Source organism: Pipistrellus hanaki, assembly GCF_964339955.1.
Source record: "Pipistrellus hanaki genome assembly, chromosome: 10".
Taxonomy (NCBI): Eukaryota; Metazoa; Chordata; class Mammalia; order Chiroptera; family Vespertilionidae; genus Pipistrellus; species Pipistrellus hanaki.
Genome location: NC_140512.1, coordinates 35,006,936 through 35,033,846, shown reverse-complemented (window position 1 = coordinate 35,033,846; position 26,911 = coordinate 35,006,936). Strand labels below are relative to the sequence as shown.

General features: G+C 40.8%; 1 protein-coding gene across 2 annotated transcripts in view; it reads right to left on the bottom strand.

Moving 5' to 3' along the window:
• Positions 1–26,911, bottom strand: part of SCIN (scinderin) — a 50,850-nt gene that overhangs the window by 5,434 nt on the left and 18,505 nt on the right. The window contains exons 5-14 of one of the 2 annotated variants that reach the window (XM_084897100.1): positions 25,406–25,555; positions 19,362–19,454; positions 16,715–16,847; positions 16,201–16,289; positions 14,364–14,579; positions 13,002–13,123; positions 12,202–12,292; positions 7,497–7,667; positions 2,752–2,929; positions 2,352–2,473 (exon numbers count right to left, since the gene is read on the bottom strand). In XM_084897100.1, coding sequence (XP_084753226.1) covers positions 2,352–2,473; positions 2,752–2,929; positions 7,497–7,667; positions 12,202–12,292; positions 13,002–13,123; positions 14,364–14,579; positions 16,201–16,289; positions 16,715–16,847; positions 19,362–19,454; positions 25,406–25,555 — 1,365 coding nt within the window. Of the gene's footprint in view, positions 1–2,351; positions 2,474–2,751; positions 2,930–7,496; positions 7,668–12,201; positions 12,293–13,001; positions 13,124–14,363; positions 14,580–16,200; positions 16,290–16,714; positions 16,848–19,361; positions 19,455–22,297; positions 22,347–25,405; positions 25,556–26,911 lie in introns of those variants that run through there. The other variant, XM_084897101.1, reaches the window with a different exon arrangement.

Sequence of the window (26,911 nt, the reverse complement as noted above, 5' to 3'; positions counted from 1 at the left end):
GAAAAGCAGCCCGAATTGACAAATCGAAAAGGTGTTGTATTCCATCATGACAATGCAAGGCCACACACATCTTTGGTCACTCGGCAAAAATTAATGGAGCTTGGTTGGGATGTTTTGCCACATCCACCATATAGTCCTGACCTTGCACCATCTGATTACTTTTTGTTTCGATCTTTACAAAACTCCTTGAATGGTAAAAATTTCAATAATGATGATGATGTCAAATCGTACCTGATTCAGTTTTTTGCTAATAAAAACCAGAAGTTTTTTGAACGTGTGATTATGATGCTGCCTGAAAGATGGCAAAAGCTCATTGATCAAAATGGGCAATACATTACAGAATAAAGTTATTTAGTTCCATGAAAAAATTGTCTTTGATTTTCTTTAAAAAATCCGCAATTACTTAGCTGCCGACCCAATAATATCACCAAGAAAGTAATGTCACACAGGCAGATTGGCTCTCAAAGCTGTGCTTTTTAACCAGTGGCTCTGCTGCCTTTCAACATGAATCTGCATGCCCAAAGCCAGCTTTCTGAGGCTGATAAGATGAAACACTTCTTAGTAGCACTCCTTTTTTTAAAATTGTGAAGTAGGAGCTCCAAATATTAAACAAGAAAATGAGTAGGTGCAGAGGAAAAGTTTTTTTTCTTTTAAATATGTGTATGAAAATAAAATAAAATTCTATTAGATTTTTTACATCTAAGAACAAAGCCTAGATATTATTTTTAAATATATCTCCATTTAAAACAAACATGTTATTAGCAATATTAGCAAATAATACTAAAAAGAAATTATAGAAGCATGTGCTGAAAAGTTGTTCGTATGCAACTTCAAGTTTACAATCAAAAGAATAAAAAACAACAGATTTTCTGATGACAAGTTTATAAAATACAGAGATTTCTAAAAAGTAGGTGATCAAAAAAATAAATAAATAAAAAGTAGGTGATCAATTGCAGAGCCCAACAAATAAATATTTATCACAGTCCACTATTTAAATCTTTAATTTTTAGGTCAAATCACCTATAAACATTAAGTGTTGTTTGTACCTGAGCAGTTTCTTCTTCAAAGCATTTTATTTCTAGCAAGCATGTAGCTGGGAAAATACTTGGGAAATTTTCAAGTGTGCATGCTTAAAAATGAAGCTTGTATTCACCAGAGTTTGGTAACAAAATCTTTAGATCAAATTTTACATAGTAAAGGAATTTTTTCTTTAAGCAAACTCCTATATAATAAAGAGGTAATAAGCAAATTGACCATCACTCCAACACACAAGATGGCCACCCCCATGTGGACATAAGATGGCTGCCACAAGATGGCCAGTAGGGGAGGACAGTTGCGGGGGACCAGGCCTGCAGGGGAGGGCAGTTAGGGGAGATCAGGCCTGCAGGGGAGGGCAGTTGGGGGTGACCAGGCCAGTAGGGGAGGGCAGTTGGGGCAATCAGGTTGGCAGGGGAGTGGTTAGGGGGTGATCAGGCTGGCAGACAGAAGCGGTTAGAAGCAATCAGGCAGGCAGGCAGGCGAGCAGTTGGGAGCCAGCAGTCCTAGATTGTGAGAGGGGTCCCAGATTGGAGAGGGAGCAGGCTAGGCTGAGAGACACACACACACACACACACACACACATGAACACACCCAGTGCACAAATTTCGTGCACTGGGCCTCTAGTATTTATATAGGAGCCTAGCCTGGCAAAGTTATTAGCAATATTAGCAAATATTACTAATAAGAAATCATAGAAGCATGTGCTGAAAAGTTATTTGGATGCAACTTTTTAAACCACAGAATTTCTATAGTTAAACTGAGATAATGGGCTACCAGAATATTCCAGAGCCTAGTACAAAACCTCTCTTGAACTAGTACATCAATACTTTTACTTCCAAATTACTGGAATTCAAAGCCTGTGAGTAACTGAAATAAAACATTCCTCCTGATTTCTGTTACTTTGCAAGTGGGTATGTAGCATTCTGTGATTTTTGCCCAATGATTATATTTCCATAATATATATTATTTGGTCAACCTGGTGAGCCTTGGAAATTGAAAGGTAGCATTTACATAGTTGGATCAGAAACGACTCTTTTTGCCTACAAGAAGTGTCAAATTATTCAATTAGCAGATCCATCCACATGCGCGCCGGCACCAGTGCGTGGTAGCTGGTATATTTCAGAGCTGCTTGGTGTATAGGGCACATTCCAATATCCCTGTGCTTTCACATCCATTACGTCACTGACTCTGAAAGCTACCTTGTGTGGAGTGCAGAGGACCACCTGTGGTTTGCAGGGACGTGAAAACTGAGAACCAGAGCATCGGAGAGTGACACAGCCAACACGGGAAAGTCCCCCCGCCCCAACACTTACGATGAACCGTCCGGTTTTGTTGGAGCAGGCGTACAGCCGCGGCGGGTGGTCTTCGGCCTGGGTCTCCAGCAGCGGGGAGGTCTGGTAGCGCTTCCTCCCTTCGAGGGAATTCCAGAAGTCCTCTGTGGAAGACACTCGGCGTTACCCGGCGCACTGCCGGGAGCATCTGGCTGCTGTAGCGTTCCATTAACAAATACTAGCTTACCTCGACTTTCATGTTAAGAAATTTATTTAAATACATCAGGTATCATCACCCACTTTGGCAACTAATGAGTTCTTACAGGCCCTCCTCCACCAGTAACCTTTACCAAGGCACTAGTTATGGAAAAAGTAAGATACATGGTTAGCAATCCTACCAAGTGTAAGTTCGGGTGGGTGGCCCCGGCCCCACAGCACACACCTGGCTCCTCTCCCTCCCGAATCCTCGTGGTTCTGCATCGGAGCACACCGGCCACGTGCTCCGCTCCCCTCTCCTCCGCCGGGCTGGCGCCTTTTCCTATCCACGTGTAGCCAGCATTGTGTGGCAGTTTCAGGACAAACACATCATTGGAATTCAACGAATTGGCGTCCACATCTACCTACAGTGTGAAGAAAAACAATACAATGGGCCAGATGCGTTGCTGCCCCCTCAATGAACATGGCAGAGAAATGGTGACAGGCACAAACCATCCCGCCTTCTGCCCCAACTCCCCAAAGCTTGTTCAGGCAGCACGGGGACACCACCACGGCTCACACACATCAGGGCAGGAGCACTGCAGTCTGTGTACGTTTAACTCAACTCAACTGCCCACAGCCAGGGGCTCTGAGGACAAAATGAGCCAACCTTCAGTGATAAATGACAGAGATAACATTCAAAGGGACCATAAGAACAAGGAGAGGCTATAATGGGGAGGAGAGAGGGAAGGAGGGCATAATCTTTACAAATGATATAGATAAAGCAAAGCCATTCAGTTTTCTCTCCCCTGCTAAACAGGAGGTTTATCAGATAACCAAAGGGACACCTTAAAATCACAAAACAGGGACTGGAGTTGAAATTAGGCAGAGAGAGAATACTATAGTTTCACTAAAAAGTGCTCCAGGCTCAGATAAATTATCGCTCAAATTATAAAGGACTATTTACAGGGGATTAAAAACACAGCACTGACATGCCCCTTCCTTTCAGCCAAGACGCTGTGGCCACTGTGTTGGATCGGCCCGGTGAACAGTCTGCTCTATGTGGCCACAAGGGAGTGAAGGGACCCCGGTGGGCCCAGACTCTGGCTGGAGACTGAGGCTGACGGGGGCGCCTCTGGGCAGGAACTGGCTGTGCAGAGTCTCAGAGAGGGGGCCTGAGTAGAGTCTAGGTGGGCTTGTGCCTCTGCATCCAGGACCTGGTGATGTTGGGACTCGGTGTGAGTGACTGTGAGGACCTCTGGCTGTGACGGTGTGACTGTGAGAGTGTGCATCATTTTTTGCATGACTGTGGCACTCCGTGTGATGTGTGGTAACAGGGAGATGAAGAATGAGGGAGCAAGAGTGAGATGGAGCGATGAGGAAGAGGAAGGAAGTGGTTCAGGAGGGAGCTGGTTACCAGCTGTGCCAAATGGCGCTGTTTGGCTAACCACACTGAGGTACCAGGCCAAGGCATGGACTCTGTGCAGAGTAGGATTTCACCCGGTTTGTCAGGACTCTGTCCCCAGAGAGCAGTTAAGGAGGAAGGAATGGCTGTTGGGAATAATAAAGATGTGTCTCAGGGTAGGGGACATTCGGAGATGCGGTTACTGTCCTCTTTCAGTAGAAACGAGCGCTCATGGACCAAGCTCAAAGGAATCTGTCTGCTATGATGACAGAATTACAGAAATCATGACTTCTGATTTCTACTCCAAACGTCTCCCCATCAGTACAGAAGGAAGAACTTGGCTGATGGAGAGACACGTGGCAAGAGACCCAGGCCCAGATGTTGAGGGGTCAGGGAAGCCATTCCAAAATATTAGAATGTTACAGCCCTAACCAGTTTGGCTCAGTGGATAGAGCATCGGCCTGCAGATTGAAGGGTCCCAGGTTCGATTCTGGTCAAGGGCATGTACCTTAGTTGTGGGCACATCCCCAGTCAGGGGGAGGTGGGATGGTGTAGGAAGTAGCTGATCGGTGTTTCTCTCTCATTGATATTTCTAACTATCCCTCTCTTTTCCTCTCTGTAAAAAATCAATAAAATATGAGAAAAAAAATCCCACAAAATAGTGTTACAAATGTTCATCTCCCAGGAGATGAAACAATGATTTCAATTAGCGCATTTCAGAGAGGTAGGAATGTGGTGGCCAGTTTGGGAGGCCCAAGCAGTCCACTGTGTCTCAGAGAGAAGTGTCCACTGGAAAGAAACCAGGAAGGCAACAATTCTCGCAGACTCTTCCATCAAAAATCAACTGAGGGGCCCAAAGATGAGAGCCTACCCATCTTTTAGTTTGATAGGTTCCTTAAAAATTAGTCATAATTGAATAGGAGAAGGCATGCACAGACTATTTTGGAAGAGATCAATACATATGATGGCCTTTAACTGCATAACTGAATGAAACCACTCTGAAGAGAGCCAAGGCTGGGCCTCGGAGCACACAAGTGCTCACGGGACGAGTTGAGGATGAGAACCCAACAGGACTGCCTTGGAAGAGCGGCTCTCCTGGGGTTTGGAAGAAATCCCGGTGAGTGTGGTGTTTCAGAGGCTTCGTGGGGGGAGGAGGGGACTCAAAACAAACACAGGAAAGAGAGACTGTGGAAATGTTCGTGGGAGGTTAAGACAAGTGAGATTGGAGAAGGCAGAAGGCAGGTGGGACGGCGGGAATGGATGTCTGAGGGGAGTGGCTGAGAGAGAATAATAGGCTTAAGAGAGCAGAGAAGGTGAATAAGTGAAGACATGGGTTTTGAGGATTTGTGGCTTAAAGAGAAAGGATGTCACTGAGATGGTCCAGGTCAAGAGACAGTCTTTAAAGGGAGGATGAGAGTCTCTGAGAGGCATGTTTGTATCCTGAAATAACTGATCCGGGACAGAAGGATACATTGATAATACAGAAGCGGGAGAAGTGTGTTGACTGCCATAACAGTGAACTGGAGGAGGGACAATAACACAGGACAGAGAAAAATCCAGAGAAGTCCCTAGGAAGCCCAGATGTCACATTTTAATAGGAGTCATGTTTTATTTCTTTTGTAAACAAACAAATAAACAAACAGCCGAGACCGGTTTGGCTCAGTGGATAGAGCATCGGCCTGCGGTCTGAAGAGTCCCGGGTTCTATTCCAGTCAAGGGCATGTACCTTGGTTTTGGGCAAATCCCCGGTGGGGGTGTGTGCAAGAGGCAGCTGATCGATGATTCTCTCATTGATGTTTCTGGCTTTGAATCAATAAAATATATTTTAAAACACACACACATACACACACAAAACAAACAAACAAACAAACAAACAAACAAACAAAAAAAACAACCACAAATATATTTTTATTGATTTCAGAGAGGAAGGGAGAGGGAGAGATAGAAACATCAATAATGAAAGAGAATCATTGATTGGCTGCCTCCTGCATGCCCCTACCGCGGATCCAGCCTGAAACAGAGACATGTGCCCTTGACCAAAATCGAATTTGGGACCCTTCAGTCCGCAGGCCAATGCTCTATCCACTGAGCCAAACTGGCTAGGACATGTTTTATTTCTTTATGTAATAAATATGCATTAAATTATTTGCCAATATATCCTTTACACAAACATTACTATTTATTTTTAATTTATGGGTAAGAATAGATTGGTATTAATTTATAAAATGATTTTGTATTTATTTTGTAGATAACTATTATAAAATATTATTAAATGTAAATAAATTAACTATTCAAATTTATTTCATAAAACAGCTGTGAAGAATATCCAGATGCAGACATCTTGGTGAAATTGGAGGGTGTAGAGGTGATTTTTGTGTGATCACATTTACATTCTCTGTGAACTCTGATTCTGTTATCTGTAGAGAGCAGGATGTTGGAGATTTGGGAAGAGAGGAGGACTGAAGGGTGTGGTGGACAGAAAAGGTTTGAGCATTCGGGCATGAGACTGAAGAATTGCTGAAAATGCATTCTGGAGTCAAGGAGCTGAAGGACAAGGCATGCTTGCCAGAGATTAGTCTGAAACAATACCCGAGGCGCTACACTTGTCACCAATGGCAAGGTGAGTGTGAGATGAAATGGGCTCAAGGGCAAGCGAGGATGAGAGAAGACAGAGTGATGGGGACAGTGAGGCCAGGCTGAAGCCATCCAAGACTAAGAGAGGAAGGACTGGTTGCTCAGTCGATGGCAGCATAAGGGGCTGGGGGAGGGAGAGTCTGATACAAAGAGAAGTCATCGGATAAGCGGGGACGGTACCTCCTCCATCACTGCACCTGGCACGGGAGAAAAACACCATTTCTACTTGAGTGGACTGCATGGGAGTCTGCATCCTCCGAGGACCGTAGAGCATGAAGGGAGAGGGTGGCTTAGAGAAGAGGTTGCAGGTGGAGAGATGCTATGACCTACCTGGTTTTAAGGCCTCAGCTGAGTGGCTTGTGCAGAGAGGAAGGGTTGGCAGAGGGTCCATGTTTGAGGAGGAGGGTGAGAAGGGCAGTTTAGGATTTGGGAGATGTGGACTTCAAGAGTGACGGAGAGCGGGATATGAGTGATATCCTGCCCTATCTGGAGGCCTTCTTGTCCTATGACACTGTGACGTGGGGCTTGATTTCTTTCACAGCTGCTGTCACACTGAGTAACGGTCTGGCCCAATGTGGCAAAGCCTGTTTCCCACATTTGTTACAGGCGTACAGACGAGGGGTTTCCCTCTCGAATTCCCCAGGGTGGTCAGCTGATCACCACCCGCCATCCATCTTCCCCCAGGCCTTCCAAGGTGGAGCGTAAGCTGCCTCATGCCTTTGACAGCTTGATTTGTTACATTATTCTTAAAATCCATTTGCTTTGGTATAATGCAATTAACAAATGTGAGCGGCCTAGTGTGTGGAGTTAGCTATTTATTCAATTCTCTTGCCTTTACTGTTTTTTACTGTGAACACCAGCTTCGTTATAAAAGTGAAGGGAGTTTTCTTGCCAACTTTTCAAGGCTAATAGTTGCTGGGGGCTCAGGTGGTTTTACTGAATGCGTGACTTACCTCCACAATCCTGGTGATGGATGCCAGGTTTCTCCGGACTTGAAAGAGGCGCGTGGGGGCAGCAGGTGCCTGCCCTCCGCTCTTTGATGTCCCGTTCTTGTAAATAATGAGTGGTTTGTCTTTGAACAAACTCAGCAGGTGAGCAGGTTCTTTGCCCTGGGAGACTCGAATCTGGGGGAGGGGAGATAAAAAAATAAATAAATAAATAAAGGGTTTCCATGAGAGAAGGTCGTATTTCCAAGTGTGCTCCTACTATTCTTTTTAAAAATAAAACAAATAAACAAACAAACAAACAATAAGAAACCAGAAGTCAAGAACCGAAGGAACAGTGATGGACAGAGGATGTTAATTCATAATCACGAAGTCCAGCTTCCTCACTGACTTAAGAAACATTGGTTACTCCAGACCCCACTCTCCTGGCCAGCACTTCTCAGGGGACAGATTGCCATCCGGCACCCACTTTCTGCTCCCAGAAAGCACAACGATGTCAGATGTCCATCCACCTCCAGAAGAGAAAAAACAAGTGCTGACGCATTATGCCATCTTTCATGAAAATGACTCTTTTTTTTTTTTTTTTTAAAGAGTACTAACACTTTTGCAGATGTTTGGGGATATACTTGTTGTTTCTCACATCATTTGGATATTGTTCAGGTTAAGAGATGTGCACTCAAATGCCTCTATAAGTAAGACAACACTAAAACATACTAATAGTTTCCACATCCCTATAACGCAGATGTGGAAAATAATAATTGTAAAGCCATCTGGGGACAGATAAATGATTTCTATCCAAACACCAAAAACAGGTAAAAATAAACAGAATATGCTCTCTATTTTTAAACTTAACCTCAGAAACGATAATAATTTGTTTAACATAAACACTTTAAAATACATTATAAAGACTTTTCAGGATAAGAAATTTTAAGAAAATAAGTGGAAAATTGTTTCATTTCACCCATTAGCTTAACACTAGATATTGCATTAGGAATGCACTTTCTATTTCTTGCATAAACCATGGATGCATTTTTAAAATATAAACTGTTCAAATTTTGTGCTTTTCCCTAATTTTTGTGAATTATTCTGCCCTGTGCTAAAATTAATGGCTCTCTCACCTCCTCTGTTGCATCCTTTTCTAGAAGCCAGGGTAGTAGGAATGCTGATGCATAAACCATTGTAGGGAGGCCTAAGGAGCATTGGCAATAATTAATTTCACCGATATCCTTCAATGAGTAGATATTCAAATAAGTGAGTAGCAAATTATGAAAATGTCTGTTGAGTCACAACCCCAAAGCGTGGGGGGCGCTTAGTTAGGAGTACCTGACACTGTTGCTAGCTTAGCACTTGCCACAACATTGAGGAAACCTTAATTGCCAACCTAAAAGAAGAAGACCACTGATTAAGACTCATTCTACCTGTGAAATGAGAGAGAAAAAGTAAGTTGAAGAATTTTCAATACTGTTAATGTACTCTACAAAATGTTTAAAACAGCAATTAGGTAAGAACTTGAGTCTATGCATTAAACTACTGCCATCTAGTGACTAAACTACACATTACCACTTTGTCAACTTAGGATTCAACTGGCTAACAAGGGAAATAAATACCTATATTGGGTATCTCAAATATTTTACTATGAAGTGTGAAACATACAATGCATAATAAACATCTTCAAAGTTTTTACATAATTTGGTAAAAAATATATTAAAGGTAAATGGCATAGAAGATGCCAGTTTTTAGCTAGAAATATTTAATTCAAGGAAAGAATATACTTCATGGTGAAATATAGTCCAGTACATTTAAAAATTCAATCACCTTATTAATTTAATTAAAAATGAACAAATTTCATTGTTTAAGAAGTTAATATGCACCTTTACCTATAGGCTAACTTGTTTTACAGTATATCTATCAACAACTACCAAGGCAAAAGGGAAACTAGCTGGAAGATCAAATTGTGCCTCCACCTCTTAGATTGTATGTGCTCAAGTATCTGACTCACCTATTTAATTACTAAGAAGCAGTTACACATTTATAAAGCTTTGCAAACAAAGTAAAAAAAAAAAAAAAAACACCACAAAACACTCATATACCACATAGACTCTTGCTCACTTGACATTAGGCATGAGGAAGTTAGTAAGACACGTACCTGGGAAGGGAATGCCTCGTGCTACTGTATCAGGAATGTTACTGTGCTAGCCAAACCAGTGCCTGCCCTCAGTGTAAACCCCCATCTGGGAGATGCTTTTCCCCACTGATGGGAACAGACTCCTTTCCCAAAGCCAGCCAGAGAAAATACCCAGGCAGTGTGAGCTGATTCAGCTAGAAAGTGAGGGAAGAGAAGAGAAACATACACACTGAAGAGAGCTGGATAGGCAAGGGATAAGCCAATGCCACTCCTGAGGGAAGAACAGTAGACAGACAGATTGGAGCACATGGAAGAGTTACAAAGCCTCCTTGAAGTCTGCATTTGAATTACACATTGAGGAATTAAATAAGCCGAGACCAAGAATTTCCTGTGATTACTTCTAAGGGTCCTGAAACAAGTAGCAAATATTCCACCATAACCATGAGAAGAGGAACTAGAGAGAACAGGAAAGAAGGCCAAACCAGGATGGAAATGGTCCCTTTGACACAATGAGGACAGGTAGAACTAGACACGGATACTAGAGTCCCATTACATGACGTTCAAACTTTTATGATTGGTCAGTACAATATTTCTCTCTCTCCCTCTTTCTCTGTCTCAGTCTACTTCTCTCTAGATAAATAGGTAGATAGTTATATCTAGATATCTAGATGTAGGTACATACATGAACTATATAGAGATACATAGAAATACAGATATATTGGTTGACTCATTCGTATAAACATCATTTAGAATTTGGGTTCGTTCATTCTTAACGAAACATTTATTTTTAGAAACTTCCAAACAAAGAATCCATCTTTCTTCCTACACACTATTTTTCTCCTTTCTCCTTTTTCTTCTCTCCTCTCTTTCCTTCTCCATGATTTCCTTCCTTTTCTCTCCTCCTATCCCTTTCTCCCTTCTTTTCCCTTTCTCCTCCCCTTTCTTTTCCTATTCGCTCCTGTTCTCTCTCCCCTTCTCTCCTCTTTCTTTCCCATTTCTCTTTCTCCCTCTCCTCCACTCCCCACCCCCCTCAGTTTGCTAGACTTTGTGTCAGTCAAACTTCTGGAACCCAGAGGGAAAAGTAAGGGTCTATGCTCTCATCAGACATTCCTTACATACTTTTGTGATTTGGGAGAGTGTAAAACATTGTTCTATTAATTAAGATCTTTATCAATGCTTGTTTTATAGTGCTGTATTTAATTCCTATTGCTTTTATTACAAACGAGAGGCTCGGTGCATGAGAATTCATGCGTTGGAGGGGGATCCCTCAGCCCGGCCTGCCCCCTCTCACAGTCCAGGAGCCCTCAGGGGCAGGAGGCGACCTGGCAATCAGGGGAAGGTGATGCCCCATCACACTTCTGCTGCTGCCACAGCCTGCAGAGCAAGGCTTGGGCGGCCCTGGGTGGCTGGGGGGCTGAGAGGACTGGGGGATTCTGGAGGCAGGTGCAGCCTTGCCACGTGCCTGCTGCCCCGGTGGGGCTGAGGGGACTGGGCGCTGCCATCTTGTGGCTGTGGGTGCCGCCATCTTTGAGGGCATGATGGTCAATTAGCATATTCCCTCTTTATTAGGTAGATTATAATTCTAGTGACTTAAATCAGCACAATTTATCTTAGAGTTCTGGAGGTCAGAAGTCCTAAACGAGTCTCCCTGGCCTGACATCCAGGTGCCCCCGTGCCTTTGGAGGCTCTAGGAGTGAACCCATTTCTTTGTCTTTCTCAGCTTTTAGAGGCTGCCTGTATTCCTTGGGTGGGGGCCCCTTGCATCTTCAAAGTTAGCAATTGCTGGTTGAGTCTCTCTTGTATTGCCTCCTTCTAACTCCGCCTGCCTTCTTATTTCACTTGTAAGGGTCCTGTGATGACACTGGATCTACCCTGTCATCCTGGATAATCTTCCTATTTTAAGAAATGCTGCATTGCCTCCTTAATTCTATCTCCATTTTTAATCCCCCTTTGCCTTATAACATAGCATGTTCACAGGTCCAAAAGATTAAGATGTTGACATCTTTGCAGGGAGGGGGTGGGGGAATAATCTACCTTATCACATCTGCTTAACAACAGCTGGACATGATAACTCAGAACAGTTTTAATGTCAAGGGGCTGATATTGACATATGATGAGATTCTAAAGGAAAGATCCCTTTAGGCCACATGTGTCAAACACAAGGCCCGCGGGCCAAATCCAGCCCGCCAGGCCTTGCAATGTGGCCCGCACCGCGCTGTCATCACTGCACTCCGCTGTCAGTTTATGACATTGTCAGTTTATGACTGTTCAGTAAACCATTCGGCCCGCGATTTAGGCTGGATTTTAGATTTTGGCCCCTTCTCTGATTGAGTTCGACACCCCTACTTTAGGCTCTTCAGTCTATTGATAGTATGTTTGGGTTTTGTTGTCTTTTATTCTGTTTCCTTCCTCTCTTCTCAAGTCTGAGAGAATTGCTATGGCACAAGAGTAGAGGTATTTGAATTCCAAAATGAAAAAAAAAAAAAAAGGTAATATTTAGAAAAGGTCAAGTTCCCATTCAAAGTTGGGTTGGGGGCTTACACTAGACATTGGGCTAGTAGAGTTTGAACTTCATAAAAATATCCCTACCTGCACAGCACTTCCTCCCAGCGATCTGTCCAGCTGAACAGTCAGGAAGGCAGAGGTTGTCAGCTCATCTCTCGTGGCATTGGCTCCTTGCCTGGAGGGGACCCAAGCAAAGTAAATTAGCTTGTATTTAAGTTTTAAAACCTTCTAACACAGGCATTTCGAGTAGAGGCTTGCGTTATTGTGGTTTGACATGATGTGGCTGTAGAAGCCACCATTTTTCTGTAAGTGCTAACGTGGAGCCGCGACTTGTCCTGTGTACTGTCTGGAACTGCATGTGGTAGGTATCCTTATCTCCATTGTGTAGTAGGTAAAGAAATGGGGCTTAGCTCCTTATAAGTTAGGTGAGTTATCGGGTCTGTCTGGCTTTAAGTTGGAGCTACCTATTTTGGGAAACCATATCCATAATGAAAATTCTCCACCTGAGTAGGAAAACATGAGCCAATCCTACTAGGCTGGATATCGGAGGCACTTCATTGTTCCATGAATATTCCGTGAGCATAACACCAAATGTCTGAGCACAGGAAATGAGCTATTCAGCTAGGAGAACACTCCCCTGTGAATAGCAAAACCTTTTTCCTAGACTAGAGAAAAGATTGTTATCGAATGCCTCCTGCTTGTGGGCAGAAGCTACAAAATATAGTCAAAATCATATTGAAAGGAAACACTACAAGCTATACAAATCTCACTAGGATAACTATAGGACAATTCTATCCTATGTTGCATAGAATTTCATGCAATTTGACTTGGAAGCATTATCTAGCCCAATGAAACTTGAGGTTTTATATCAGAGGGAAACTTACCATGTGTAGATAATCTGTCCTCTGGGATACGTGTAGAGTATAATGTAGCAGTCACCGCCATAGAATTCACCATATGAATTTTGGTTAATTTCGATCCTACCATTGCTTTCCACACGCCAAATCTGAAATATGCGTGCCCAAATTAGTATTTTTCTTGATCTAATAATACTTCTCAGACGTATTTTTTTTTAAAAGTTGGTCTAGATCTATTACTAAATAATTTTTAATAGTAAAAGTTAGTATTTTTATTTTAAAAGTCACTGTATTATAAAGGGGGAGGATAGGAACTTGGAGACGAGCAGGTGGAGAGATGTGCTTTCAATAGAAGCCTTCCCACGCCCTCCGGTGAGCCGACAAATGGCAGCAAGGCCTGGCTAACCCAAGCGCCCAGAGGGAGCTGGGCTTCAGAGGCTCTGGGTGGCCGGGCAGGACATCTCAGAGATGCTGTGTCCAGACATGGGCGGTAGCCAGGACACACGTGCCACAGGGTGACATGGCTGTGCTCAGCTCCAGAAAAGGGCATCTGAGCAGGAGATGGAGCCAGACCCAGGAGCTGTGAGCCCTCTGCCAACGGCCACAAGGGGCACTGCTCCGTTAGCAGTTCCCTCAGTGCTGTACAGCTGCTTAGATTCCGACTTCAACGTCTTTGATCGGAAGAAAAACAACTTCCGAAATCTCTTTACTATCTACTTTGGTTCAAGCACTGTGGTAAGCCCTGGGGATATAGTGAGAAAAATATTCAATGCATGCCCTCAAGGAGGTAAGACATCACCCAGTTGTCATGAAGTTAGATGACTCTATAGTAGACTGAGTGTAAAGAGATTTCAGTTAGGAAAATTATTAGATTTTTTTTTTTTTTTAGCATTTTTGTAAAAAGAATCAAGGAATAATTAATGAACTAATTCGAATGCTCTAAAAAGATCTGATTTCAACACATAACACATGTCCAATTTGTTCTTGTGAATGCCTTGAACGTGCGAGGGAAGGACAAACTGACAGTCGTTGGTACATTTGGGGCAACACCCCTTCTGCAGACAACCCCAGTTCTGAGAGCTGGAGCAGTTCTGATTTAAGAAACAAGATGGGGCTCCATGTGGAATCTAAGATGACAATTATGTGATCTTGCACAAATCACCTGACTTCTTGGAATCCCAACATCTGCTTTATAAAATGGAACTGAAGGTCAGATAACATCTCTTCTAGCTTCCAGTGCTCAGTTTAATTTCCAGTCTTGGATCATCTTTATTCATAAGTAAAATTCACATTTTATCAAGTTTGTATTTCCCTAAAGTTCTATTTCCACATAAAGTGGCGTAAATGGGCTTGATGATATAAACAAGCCCACAAACAGACGGTACGTACCTGCACTTTGCCAGAGCCATCATCCACCATGTTGTGCTGGGCTGCCATTTGTGGAGAGCTGTGTAACTTTGAGGCATCAAATGGAATTTGTTTTACTTGGGCCACTTTCTCTGTGACATACACTTTCCCAAAGCCGTCACTCTGATCTTTATCTCTCCAGTCCTTAAAGAACTGTTTGAAGATTGGTGTTTCACCTCCTTCTGGAAGAACTTGAATCTGAAATTTAAAATAATAATAACAAAAAAATAAGAGACTGAAAGAAAACATTAATCTAGTAGTGAAAAAGAAAGTAAGAAAATGAAAAGATTGTCCTGGCTTCAGTGATGACAGAAGCAAACGCAGGAGCTGGGACCCTTAAATGACTGCAAAAGGAGAGGTTATCCTATATAATCTACACTAATAAAAAAGTAAGATGCAAATTGACTGTACGTTTGTGACGCCCACCAGCCAATCAGGAGTGAGTGTGCAAATTAACCCAACAAAGATGGTGGGTTAACTTGCATATGTAGATGCCAAGCGACCGGGGATGGGGCAGGATGCTTGCGTCATCACTATGGTGACAACACAGGCGTTCCTCACTGCCCCACCTGCTCTGGGCCTTGGGCAGCATGGGAAGGCAGAAAGGCAGCTCTGGGCTTGAATGAAGGTGGTGTTGGCATCAGGGGAAGGAAGGCCCATTCTTGCATGAATCTTCATACATTGGGCCTCTAGTCCTATATAAAAACACTGAATATGCTAAGTGTCTGACCATTCATTCAACCATTGGACCAGCCAATATGATGCTCACTGACCACCAGGGTTAGGTTGCTTGATGCTGGGGTCCAGCTGGTTGGGACTGAGCGATATGGGCTGGACACACCCTGGAGCCCTCCCACGGTCCCTCCCTGGCCCAAATAGTACACCCGTGGGGTCCCTTGGCCTGGCCTGTGCCCTCTCACAATCCGGGGCCCCTTGGGGGATGCCCACAGGCCAGGCCAAGCACGAATCCATATACTGGGCCTCTAGTTAAATATTATAAAGCTAAAACAATCCAACCTTTTTTCCCCCTCATAATTGAAGTTATTGCCACTGAGTCTGGATGTCTACAGTAAGAATAAAGTTCTTTCCTATGTTATCATGGCAGTCAAGTAAGTTTTTCCCCCCCTACATTATGTTCATAAGAGGTCTGTGACCCAGAAGAAATGATCTCATGATGATACTAGTGCCAAGATTCAGTTAGTTAGAGCACTGTCCCATACACCAAAAGGTTGTGGGTTTGATTCCTGGCCAGGGCACATGGCTAGGTTGTGGGTTCGATCCCCAGTCAGAGTGTGTATATGAGGCTAGAAATCGATGTTTCTCTCTCACCTCAATGGTCCTTTCTCTCTTTCTAAAAACAACTAATAAACATGTCCTCAGACAAGGATTTAAAAAAAAGAAGAGAAAACACGGGTCTGAGAGATTAAAAAAGGAAGAATGAGTAGCCAGTATCTAAACTGACCTTGATGAAACCACATATTAGTCTACATCTGCACAGCCTGTTCTAGGGAAAACTGATAAGCACTCTTAGCTAATTCATCTGTGGTTGACTGTTTTGACTTGAAGACTTGAGAGGAAACAGATGAACTATTATTTTCACTACACAGCCCCATGGGAGTGTTTTCTCCAGTTTCTGCAAAATCCCATCCTCCACACAGATAGGGTTCGAGGGTATATGACACACCACTGCACACACTCAAGGGAAGAATGGCTTCACACCTACATATTACTGTAAATCTAATTCTTCCCTGAGTTCTGTGGAGAAGTCATGAGCTCCCGTGTTTTAATTTTTTTCTAGCCAGTTCATTCCCATACATACTTGGGTTTTGGAGGAATAGTTCATTTGGTCTAGGAACAGTTCAGCTGTCTTCATTGCAGCCTTTCTCTCCCGGGGATTAGCATCTTTACCTAAAGTACAAGATAAATGAAAAAAAAAAAAAAAAAAAAGACAGAATTTTAGTGAGGGGGATATTATATGATCAAGTAATGTTTGTATACAAAAGTAAACATAATTATTGAATTTAAATATGACATTGAGAAATGGCAAGAATTTTTAGTACATTAAATATATTTAAAATGTAGTAATGAGCACTGCACATAAAAAAAGATTGTTTGTATTGTCCAAGTGCCTTTTTACCACCATCATCCCTGACAAATGATGATGGCAGAAGAAAATGTGGCTCTGGTGTCTGCAATTTACATGAGCTATTTATACATCAGAAAGGTAGGTTGTTGTGTGTTTTTTTTTAAACCAGAAAAGAAGTTTTCTTTACACTACTAAAGAAATAGCTATACATCAGAAGTGTGGCACCAAAGTCAATGGCCTCTCTCACCTTTCCATACGAAAATCTGTTTTGCAGCGCCGTGGTCCAAGATAAAGCACTCCTCGGAGAGCAGCATGGCCATGGAGAAGGGGTTTTCCTCTGCCACCAGCGTCACCCTCATGGACCCGCTGGCATCTGAAACCTAAGAGAAAAGCCATGATCTCATTTGGGGATGATAAAAATGTTCCAACGTTAGATTATGGCGATAACTGCACAACTCTGCAAATGTAACAAAATCACCGAATGGTACACTTTAAATGGGTGAGCTTTTACCATATGTAAATTATACCTCAACCAAGATGTTTTTTTTTTTATCTAAAGAAAATCATTCTGTTCACTATAATATTAAAAACAATAAAATAGCTAGAGATAGATTTGATCAAGGAAATGAGAAAATTATGCAGTGAAAGCTATAAAACTTTGATGAAAGAAATTGTTTTAAAGAAAGCAAATGAATAAGATCTGTGAGGCCAATTATACCCTCAAAAGCTTTTTAAAAGTTCTTTGGGATAAAAGAACTATTCATAAAATGTGAAGTTTTGACTCTTTATCTGAAACATCAAAAAATAATGGTGATCATAATAATGGTCATGGCTTGTTGAGATTTTCGTATACTAGACACCATGGTATGAACTTTACATGATTATTTCTTTATTTTTACACCAATGTTTTCAGATAGATAATAATCGCACAGTCATTGCGCACACACAAAAAACTGAAGCTTAAATATTTAATCAGCTAACATTTTCTGAGTGCCTACCAAATGCTAGGCCATTGTTTTAAGGAAGACATTGCTACATTACCATTTATCCTTATAGATATTTCCCCACCAATATTGGCACTATAATTTAAGTATACTTTTGTATAAATTATCAAAGTAAACTTCCTCAGCCACAGATTAATGATTAATCTAGATTTCTGAAGTTTGGAAATGACTACAGATCATTTTTTTAAGTTGAAGGTGGACTTAAAAATTTGAAAGTGATATTCATGCTCAGGTTAGAAGTCACTGGTTTTCAAAGGTCAGCTTGTAGGCTACAATGTAATCACTTGGGTACTTGATAAACATGCAGATTCCCCCCTGGCTCAGAGGAAGAGTTTTACAGCACCATGATGGGGCTTAAATTCTGCATGTCTAAAAACCGCCCTTGGCTGACTCTACTTCCCCGCTTGCTTTATTCAGCGATCCCAAATTAAAGTATTGCATTTTCAAGTGGACTTCATAGCTTAGATGTATGCAATACACGATAGTCCCACAAGAGGGAGCCATGATGCAGGATGAACATGCTCACATTGCAAAATATTTCTTTAGTCCCTAAGGCTGTCCAAGAGGGGGAATCATTTTAGTTAATGAAGCGATTTAAAAGATACTTGTTCAGCTGTTGAGAATAAGTTTTAGAAATAGTAATTTCTAAAAAAAAAAAAAAATCAGCCACGAAGTCTTTAGATGTTTCAGTATGACTTCTATTAAAATTATCAGTGTACTTAGAAGAGGTAACCACATTTTCCTTTGAGCCATCCATTTCCCCTTTACAAAAAGGAAGTGGTGCTGCACAAGTTAGTAATTTGATCTTCACTTAAAATCAGTGGTTCTGGGCTGGAAAGTCACTTAAAGAGCAAGTGTAACTCCTTCCTATAACAGACGAGAAAATTTTAATTCTGTAAGGAGATGGCAATCTGCTCCCAACCATGTGCTTAGGGAGCTATAAGGGGAGGGAACACATAAGCGATCCCATGTGAGCAGTCTCCTCAACTGGTATATCTTGTGGCTTTCTTTTACTACATCAGCAATAAAATCATAAAAGTATAGAGTTCGAAGGAACTGGGTAATCTTCTAATCTAATCTCTCTCTTTCTCTCTCTCGTTTTTCCAGATAAGAGAACGAAGACCCAGAATGGCCATGTCTTGCTCGAGGTCACTCAGCCCATCATTCTCCACAGACGTGACCTAGAACTGGCTCTGCCGGTCCCCAGGACAGGGCTGGTTTCTGCCCTGCTTCCTTCCAGCGGCTTGATTTGATAGCTTTGCTCTCCTGTAAGAAGGAAAGCCTTCCCTGGGGCTAAACAGGATATTTGAAATAAAGTGAAGATTTTATAGGTTATCAAGAGTTTATAAGAAAAAAGCTTACAAAATATTTTTACTCCATGAAGAATACATTTTATTAAATGTAATATATCAAAACACATTGCTGCAAACTAGAACAGTAACTGTAAGTTTTTATTTTTAGAACAATGAGTTCTCTTATTTGTTTTTAATAAAATAATGAAAAGAGAAATTTTAATGAATATACTAAATAGCGAAAACAATGGATTTTATCTACACATTTCTCCTCTTTGAATATCAGTTTGGCAAAGTGTCCCTCCCCCTCTACATCTAGTCCAGTAAAAACAACAGAACTTGCCCTGGCAGATTGCTCAGTGGTTAGAGCATCGGCCTGCGAACTGAAGGGTCTTGGGTTCAATTCCAGCCAAGGGCAGGAATCTTAGTTGTAGCCTCAATACCAGCCCTTCTCATGTTGATGATTCTCTCTTTGCCTTTCCCTTCTCTTCCACTCTCTCTAGAAAATCAATATCCTGGGGTGAAGATTAACAAGAAAAAAACAAAACAAAACAAAACGAGAAAAAAAACACACCCAGAACTCTAACAGTGAACCCACCATATAGAGTTTAGCCATTTTCCTGTTAGTTATGTCTGCTATGATGTCATCGTCATCATCTCCATGGCTAAGCACCGGCTTTTTTCCTAAAACCTGGAAAAAAGCACACAAATTAAAGATAAAGACCTCTCTTTAAAGAATGCAGAACTAAAAAAAAGAAAACCATGTAGCATTTCTAAAGACATAGATTACAAAATATGTGCAATTAAAATGAACAGACTCAAACATTTCTCAGCAATCATACTACACTGGCCTTTTCCTATGGGTCAAACCAATCAATTGCATTAAGTAAACAAATAAATACTGAGTTTGCTAGTGATGGGAACTTCCAAGAAAATAAAATTCCAAGTTTATAAGGTGAGGTGTCCATATTATTAAAAATTAGTAGGAATAGAAGCATGGAACAGACTGTTGAATCTCAGAGTGAAGGACAGGTGGGAAGAGATTAACCAAAGAACATGTATGCATATGCGCATAACCCATGGACACAGCCAGTAGTATGGGGAAGGCCTGGGGTGGGAGGTAGGTGTAGGCTAGAAGAAGTCAATGGGGGGGAAAAACAATCAAGATTTTTAAAAAATTAATTAAAATATGAGTTCTAAATTTAGTTCTGCAACAGAATCACTTCTGTGACCTCTGCTTCTTGAAAAAAGCAATCTATAGGTTTAATTAATTTATTATTACAAAGATTTGGTTCAAAATTACTATTTGAGGATAAGGTACTATTACCATTATTGACATATTATTGGCTACATAAAGTGCAAGTTCTTGATGACCATATCATGCTTCATTTTCTAATCTATCCTCGGCACTTAAAATAGTGTCTGGGGTATAGTGGATGTTCAATAATTTCGTTGTTAAATGAATAATTTTATTTTTGTTTCATATATAACTCACTCCAAAAATTCAAGCAACCTATTTCATAGAAAGTATACTTGAATATGCTTTGAATTTCTGTACACTCAAATCACACACACAAAAAAATCTCTATAAGAAATCCTTAATTAATGTATACAAATACAGAATGTTAAGGACAAGAATAAAATGTAAATTTATTCTAAACTATGTGATTTTTTATATAAAATTTGATATAAAACATTGACATAAATTTAAGTTTTGAACATGCACAAAAGGTATTCATTTAGATTTAACAAATACTTAGTATACAATAAAATCTGCTGAAACCCATTTGGCTCAATGGATAGAGTGTTGGTCTGCGGACTGAAAGGTCCCAGGTTTGATTCCAGTCAAGGGCATGTATCTTGGTTGTGGGCACATCCCCATAGGGGGTGTGCAAGAGGCAGCTGATCGATGATTTTCTCTCATCGTTAATTCTAACTCTCTATCCCTCTCTCTTCCTCTCTGTAAAAAGTCAATAAAGAAATATATAATACACACACACACACACACACACACACACACACACACATATATATATATATATATATATATATATATATATATATATAATGAAATCCATTGTATTTTATATTCAACATTCCTTACAACATATTGTGTGAAATTCAAACTGCTGAATGGCAGACAACAATAAAAATGTATACAAATCCTAATCCTTGCAAGAGTATAGGCATAGCCTTAAATTTAGGAATGCATTAAAGAACTTATTTCCTCTGGAAACAAGCCCATCTTTTTATTTTTATTTATTTATTTATTTATTTATTTAAATATATTTTATTGATTTTGTACAGACAGGAAGGGAGAGAGATAGAGAGTTAGAAACATCAATGAGAGAGAATCATCGATCAGCTGCCTCCTGCACACCCCCCACTGGGGATATGCCCGCAACCAAGGTACATGCCCTTGACTGGAATCGAACCCGGGACCTTTCAGTCTCCAAGCCGATGCTCTAGCCATTGAGCCAACCGGTTTCGGCAAGCCCATCTTTTTATTTATACAACTAGAAGCTTGATGCACAAAATTTGTACAAGAGTGGGTCTTCCTTCTTCCAAGTGCAAGCACCGGCTTCCTTCTGGCATCTGGGACCAGGGCTTCCCTTACAGCCCTGGCTTTGTTCTGAAGGTCTAATTAGCATATTATGCTTTCATTATTATAGTTGGACAATAAAATACTTTAACCCAAACGGTGTGTCTCAGTAGTTGAGCATCAACCCAGAAACCAGGAGTTTATAGTTCAATTCCTGGTCAGAGTACATGCCTGGGTTGAGTGCTTGAGCCCTCCTTTCTGTTAAGGATATTCTGTAAGTTTCTACTTAAAAGTATCACCACCTTCTAACATGAATGGAACTATCCTTCCACAAGACACCACTCTCACTCCCCAGTGATGCCAGTGACTCTCCAGTCTCCCACCCACCCAAACGGAAAACCACGTGGTCAGTTATGACTGCTTGCTGCCTCCCACTTTCAACCTCCTACCCACTTGTCATTAAATTCCACTTTTATGGTAATGTTTAGAGTCACTGATTCCTTAATTCCCACCCTACTGAAGTCCCTCATCGCCCGTGTCATGGGTTTTACCTACTGCTGTCAACTCCCTCCTGCCTCGGTCTCCCCTCATCCTTTCATCTATTCTGGACCCTGGCCCTTTATTTCATTTTACTCCTCTATTTCAAGACAACAACTTCTAAATAAAGATTTATATCTGGAACAGTGGTCTTCAAGTTCAGTGTTCAAGCAACATCTGGGTAACTTGACAAAATAAAGATTGTCCAACTGCCAGCAACTAAGTAACCGGCAAGGCTGAAGCCAGGAATCTGCACTCTGGATCATTCTGAACCGAATGCTTCCTGACAGAGCCTAACTCCTCCGTCTGGCTTCCTCAGCCCTCCCAGAGCTGGCTGTTACCCACCCTGCACTGCTTCTCAGTGTCTCTACCAACCACTGTCTCCAACCAGGCTGATGTTCTGGGTGTTCCTTTAAGGGAGCCTTGAACGTTCCCTCCCCTCCCCAGAGTCTTACCTAACACCGTGTGTAACTTCTGCCTGGGCTGACTGGGTGTGGCCGAAGCATGACTGAGCAATAAATTCCGTGGTTGGTTCAGCGAATTACAAGCTGCACAGTCATGGTTACCACTTACTGAATGTCTACTGAGTCACACATTGTAGCAAGAGCTTCAGTCACATGTCATTTTCATCCCCTAAGAGCCCCCAGCCTCCACTGCTCTCTATGGGAAATGAGACATCACCTTCTTCTTATCTTCATCATTTCAGTGTGCCTTGTGCTTCTGTTTTTCACTAAAAACAAAGTCAGTTCTCAGTGACTTTGTTTTTAGTGATGTTCAAAGTCAGTGAACTAACATTTTAATTACTCAGTAATTCTTATGTCTTATTTTCTTTCCCTAAATGAAAAAAAAAAATCAGGATTTTGCAAGCATATGGTAAATAGAAATAAATTGTAAAAGAGAATAATAGTCTTGTTGTTATGGTGTTTTTACTTGCTTTAAGACAAGTAAATATTTGCTAATAGGGAAGATAACATGTTTGCTAAACTAACAGGAAATAAAAGCACAGGTGATGCTTAGGAGAGCTGTACCTCACTAGCCAGCTAAGTGGTAAAGTAACATCAACATATTTGAGATTAGATTTAGAGGGTACAATTCGCAAGAAAGTTAATTCATGAATTATTATTATATGGGAAGCTAATTCACAAGTTACTCTCACATGGAAATATAACTTACAAGTTATTATAACATTGATAGCTAGCTCACAAGTTATTAAAACACATAAGCCAGAATGCCAACAAATTTAGCCAGAATTGTTCTCTCTGGCGCCCATTGGAGCCATCTGGGAAGTAAAGACTACAAAAGTCTGGAGCTGAGCCCGAGATTCAGACAGAAACTCAGCATTGTGTTTTTAAAAAGCCCTCTGGCCCTGGTTCAGTGATACATTCAGGTGTTTGGTGGTATCAGCTTTGTTTTAACCTGGCTCATCTTAACCACCAGGACAGGTCTGCCAAGCATTTCTGACATCCACGTAGCTTCTCAGAGAATGTCTCACCTGGACGATTTCCATGGGCTCGGGTGGTCAGGTAACGATTGTAGGCCATTTGCCTTTTCTGGGATCATTAGACCTTTTTCTGTAAGACCTCAGACCCCTTTGAACATTTTCTACCTGCTCAGTGTTGGAATGGACACTTCCACCGTGTGCCTTTGGGATTCCTAATTTCTGTGCTTTGCAATGAGCATCCCCCCTCCTCTTTCTGACAATCCCTTCCTTTGGTAGCCTCAGGCAATCTGAGCTGGGTGGACCCACTACTAAGAGACTCTCTGACCTTGTTCCCACATTTAAAATGGTATAACAATGAATTTCACTTACAATTATCTATATACCTATCTATATCAAAATCTCCAAAACAATGTAATTGTAAAATTGTGATGTACCCAATACCCCTATAAACATAATACCACTTTTTCATTTGCCCAAGTACTATCAATATAGCCCAGTTCTGCAACAGTGTGGTTCTTTGCTCTGAAAAAAAACAACAAAAAAACATGACACACACACAAAAAAACACCCAAAACACACCACAAAACAGGACTTAGAAGCACCATCCAGATGACCTTGATTTAGAGAGTTCTTTACAACATGTGAATACATTTCCTCCTGATAGTAAACAAATATTAATTACAAAACCAACACTAAGGGATTATGAGTTGTTGACTTTTTTTTATTGATTTATTTTTATTGATTACAGAGTGGAAGAGAGAGGGATAGAGAGTTAGAAACATCAATGAGAGAGAATCATCGATCAGCTGCCTCTTGCACACCCTCTACCGGGGACGCGCCCGCAACCAAGGCACATGCCCTTGACCGGAATCGAACCCGGGACCTCTCAGTCCGCAGGCCGATGCCCTATCCACTGAGCCAAACCGGTTCTGGTTTAATATTTATGTTAGTTTAAGAAAGATTAGAAACCTGCATTCTGGTTTAATATTTATGTTAGTTTATCAAGTCAGATATAGACTGTGTGGGGGCAAAGATCCACCCTTCCATGTGGTCCATCTGTCTTATAAATAGATTATTCTATTTATAGGCCCTATCACTATTATCTCACTCCACCTGCAAACCAAGGAAAAATGTACCTCATTCAGAAATGATTGCTAAGTGGTGTCAATTTGGACTGATCATATAAAAGTGACATCTTATCAGTAAGGTCACAGTCTTCATGTTGAACTTTGGTGTGACAAAGTGAAAGACTATTTCAAATATTATCATTTTATTACAGCATATGGTTAACTACACAGTTAATATATTTCTTAGGGTTCTTCATAATATTTCAACTTCCCTCACTGGATGAATTGATGAGGAATGAAATGGGTATCTGAATTAAATACTAGAAATCCAAACAAAAGATTCATTAAAAATAAACAACAAATGAATGCTGCCTTGAACTGTGCCTGGCACATAGTAAGCTCAATAAATGGTAGACAGAAACAGCTAGACTGCAGTGGTTCTCAACCTTTCTAATGCCTCGACCCTTTAATACAGTTCCTCATGTTGTGGTGACTCCCAACCATAAAATTATTTTCGTTGCTACTTCATAACCTCTAGCAGGGTTGCCTAAGACCATCAGAAAACACAGATATTTACATAAAAAACATAAAATTAATTTTGCTACCATTATGAATCGTAATATAAATATCTGTGTTTTCCAATCGTCTTAGGCGACCCTGCTAATAGAACTGCTGATGTAGAGCCTAAGACTATGGGAAAACACAGATATTTACATTACGATTCAATTACAGTTATGAATTAGCAACGAAAATAGTTTTATGGTTGGGGGTCACCACAACATGAGGAACTGTATTAAAGGGTCGCAGCATCAGAAAGGTTAAGAACCACTGACATAGGGTCAAGGCTTCCTTTGATAGTCATATCAATGGTGAGAGCAAAGTCTTGATGCTCTGCTTTCCTAGTACCATGACCGTGGCTAACTCTATCTCCTCTTACCTAATCTGAGCCTAAATAGTAGAAATTTGTTGAAACTAACACACATTCACACACAACCTTGCCCTGCATGCTTGACCTAAAAGTAGTAACCTTGCAAACACAACCTAAGTCACAATACCTTTATCAGCTCCGGTGGCTCATTCCCTTCATCCACCACAATTAGTTGAGATCTTCCGTTCCTTTCATTGTCCCGAATGCCAATGGCCACCTGGCTGGCCTTCAGGCGCTCATATTTGTTGCACGAGGAACCACACCACTGGTAAATTTTCTAAAAGAAAGAGGCAGATCTTTTCACCTCAATAATATGTGGAGAACATTTAGACATATTGTAATACACATAGTGATTAACTACCAAAAGGTATAAAAAAATAAAATTAAAAAAATATTAGGTCACAGAAGGAGACTAGACCTCAGGTAATGAGCATATACAGGTGTTTTATTATAAAGTTGTGCACCTGAAATTTATATAATGTTATTAACCAATGTTATTTCAGGATTTAATAATAAAAATATTTTTAAATCATCTGTTGTTGAGGTATACATTATTTCATATATTTAATTTATATCTTATTCTGTATTCTGTTGCTCTCAGAATTATAAATTAAGCATTTTTTATTTATTTTATTTTTTAATATATTTATTTATTTCAGAGAGGAAGGAAAAGAGAGAGAGATAGAAACATAAATGATGAGAGGGAATCACTTATTGGCTGTATCTTGCATGCCTCCCACTGGGGATTGAACCCACAACCCAGGCATGTGCCCTTGACATTGAATATGTTTTAAGAAAAATACGAAAGAGAAGTTTAATAGTATCTCTCAGCCTGGCAGGTTGTGGGAATGGGCATTATCACATACTATGTGGGTGATATTAACTGACACAGGCTTTTTTTGAGAGCAGTTTGGCATCATATAAAAAAATAATTGCTTTTAGATCAGAAAATTTCACTCCTAAGAATCTATTCTATAGTAGTCAAACATGGGATTCAAAAACAAAGAAACACACAAAACAAAACTTCTCATCCACAGAAAGATAGCTATATAAATGTATTACATGGATGCTGGAGACTAGACTTCAGTGACTAAACATTGAGGAAAATGTTTCAGTACTGACATAGAAAATTATCCAAGGTATATCATCAAGGATAAAAATAAGCCCTAGAATAATATAGTTCCAATCAAGTAGAAACAAAAACATCATCTCTGTTCCTGTGTTTGCAGAAAAAAGATTTTAAAATAAAAGACACAGTTTTAACACAAAGGGAGAATCATATATATGCAGAAAGAAAGCCCGCAATTTTTGCAGTAGCTAAAGTCAGTGTTTTTTCCTTTTTAAAAAATTGTCACATTTATAGGTGCCTAATATGAACTAGACTTTGGGGATAGAGAGATCAATGCAGGAAAATGAGCAGGAGAAATTGACATGTAGACAATTAGTGCTAATAATATATTTGCACTACATTTGGTTTTCAAAAGTTTCCACACATATTTCATCTAGTCAGTCTTGGAGAGGGGGTTAGCATAGCCATAAGTGCGAAGGAGACAGACCTTAGTGGCCACTCATTGACTATGTGACTTTATGTTTGCAATTTTTAAAAGAGAAAATCTATATATATAAAAAGCCC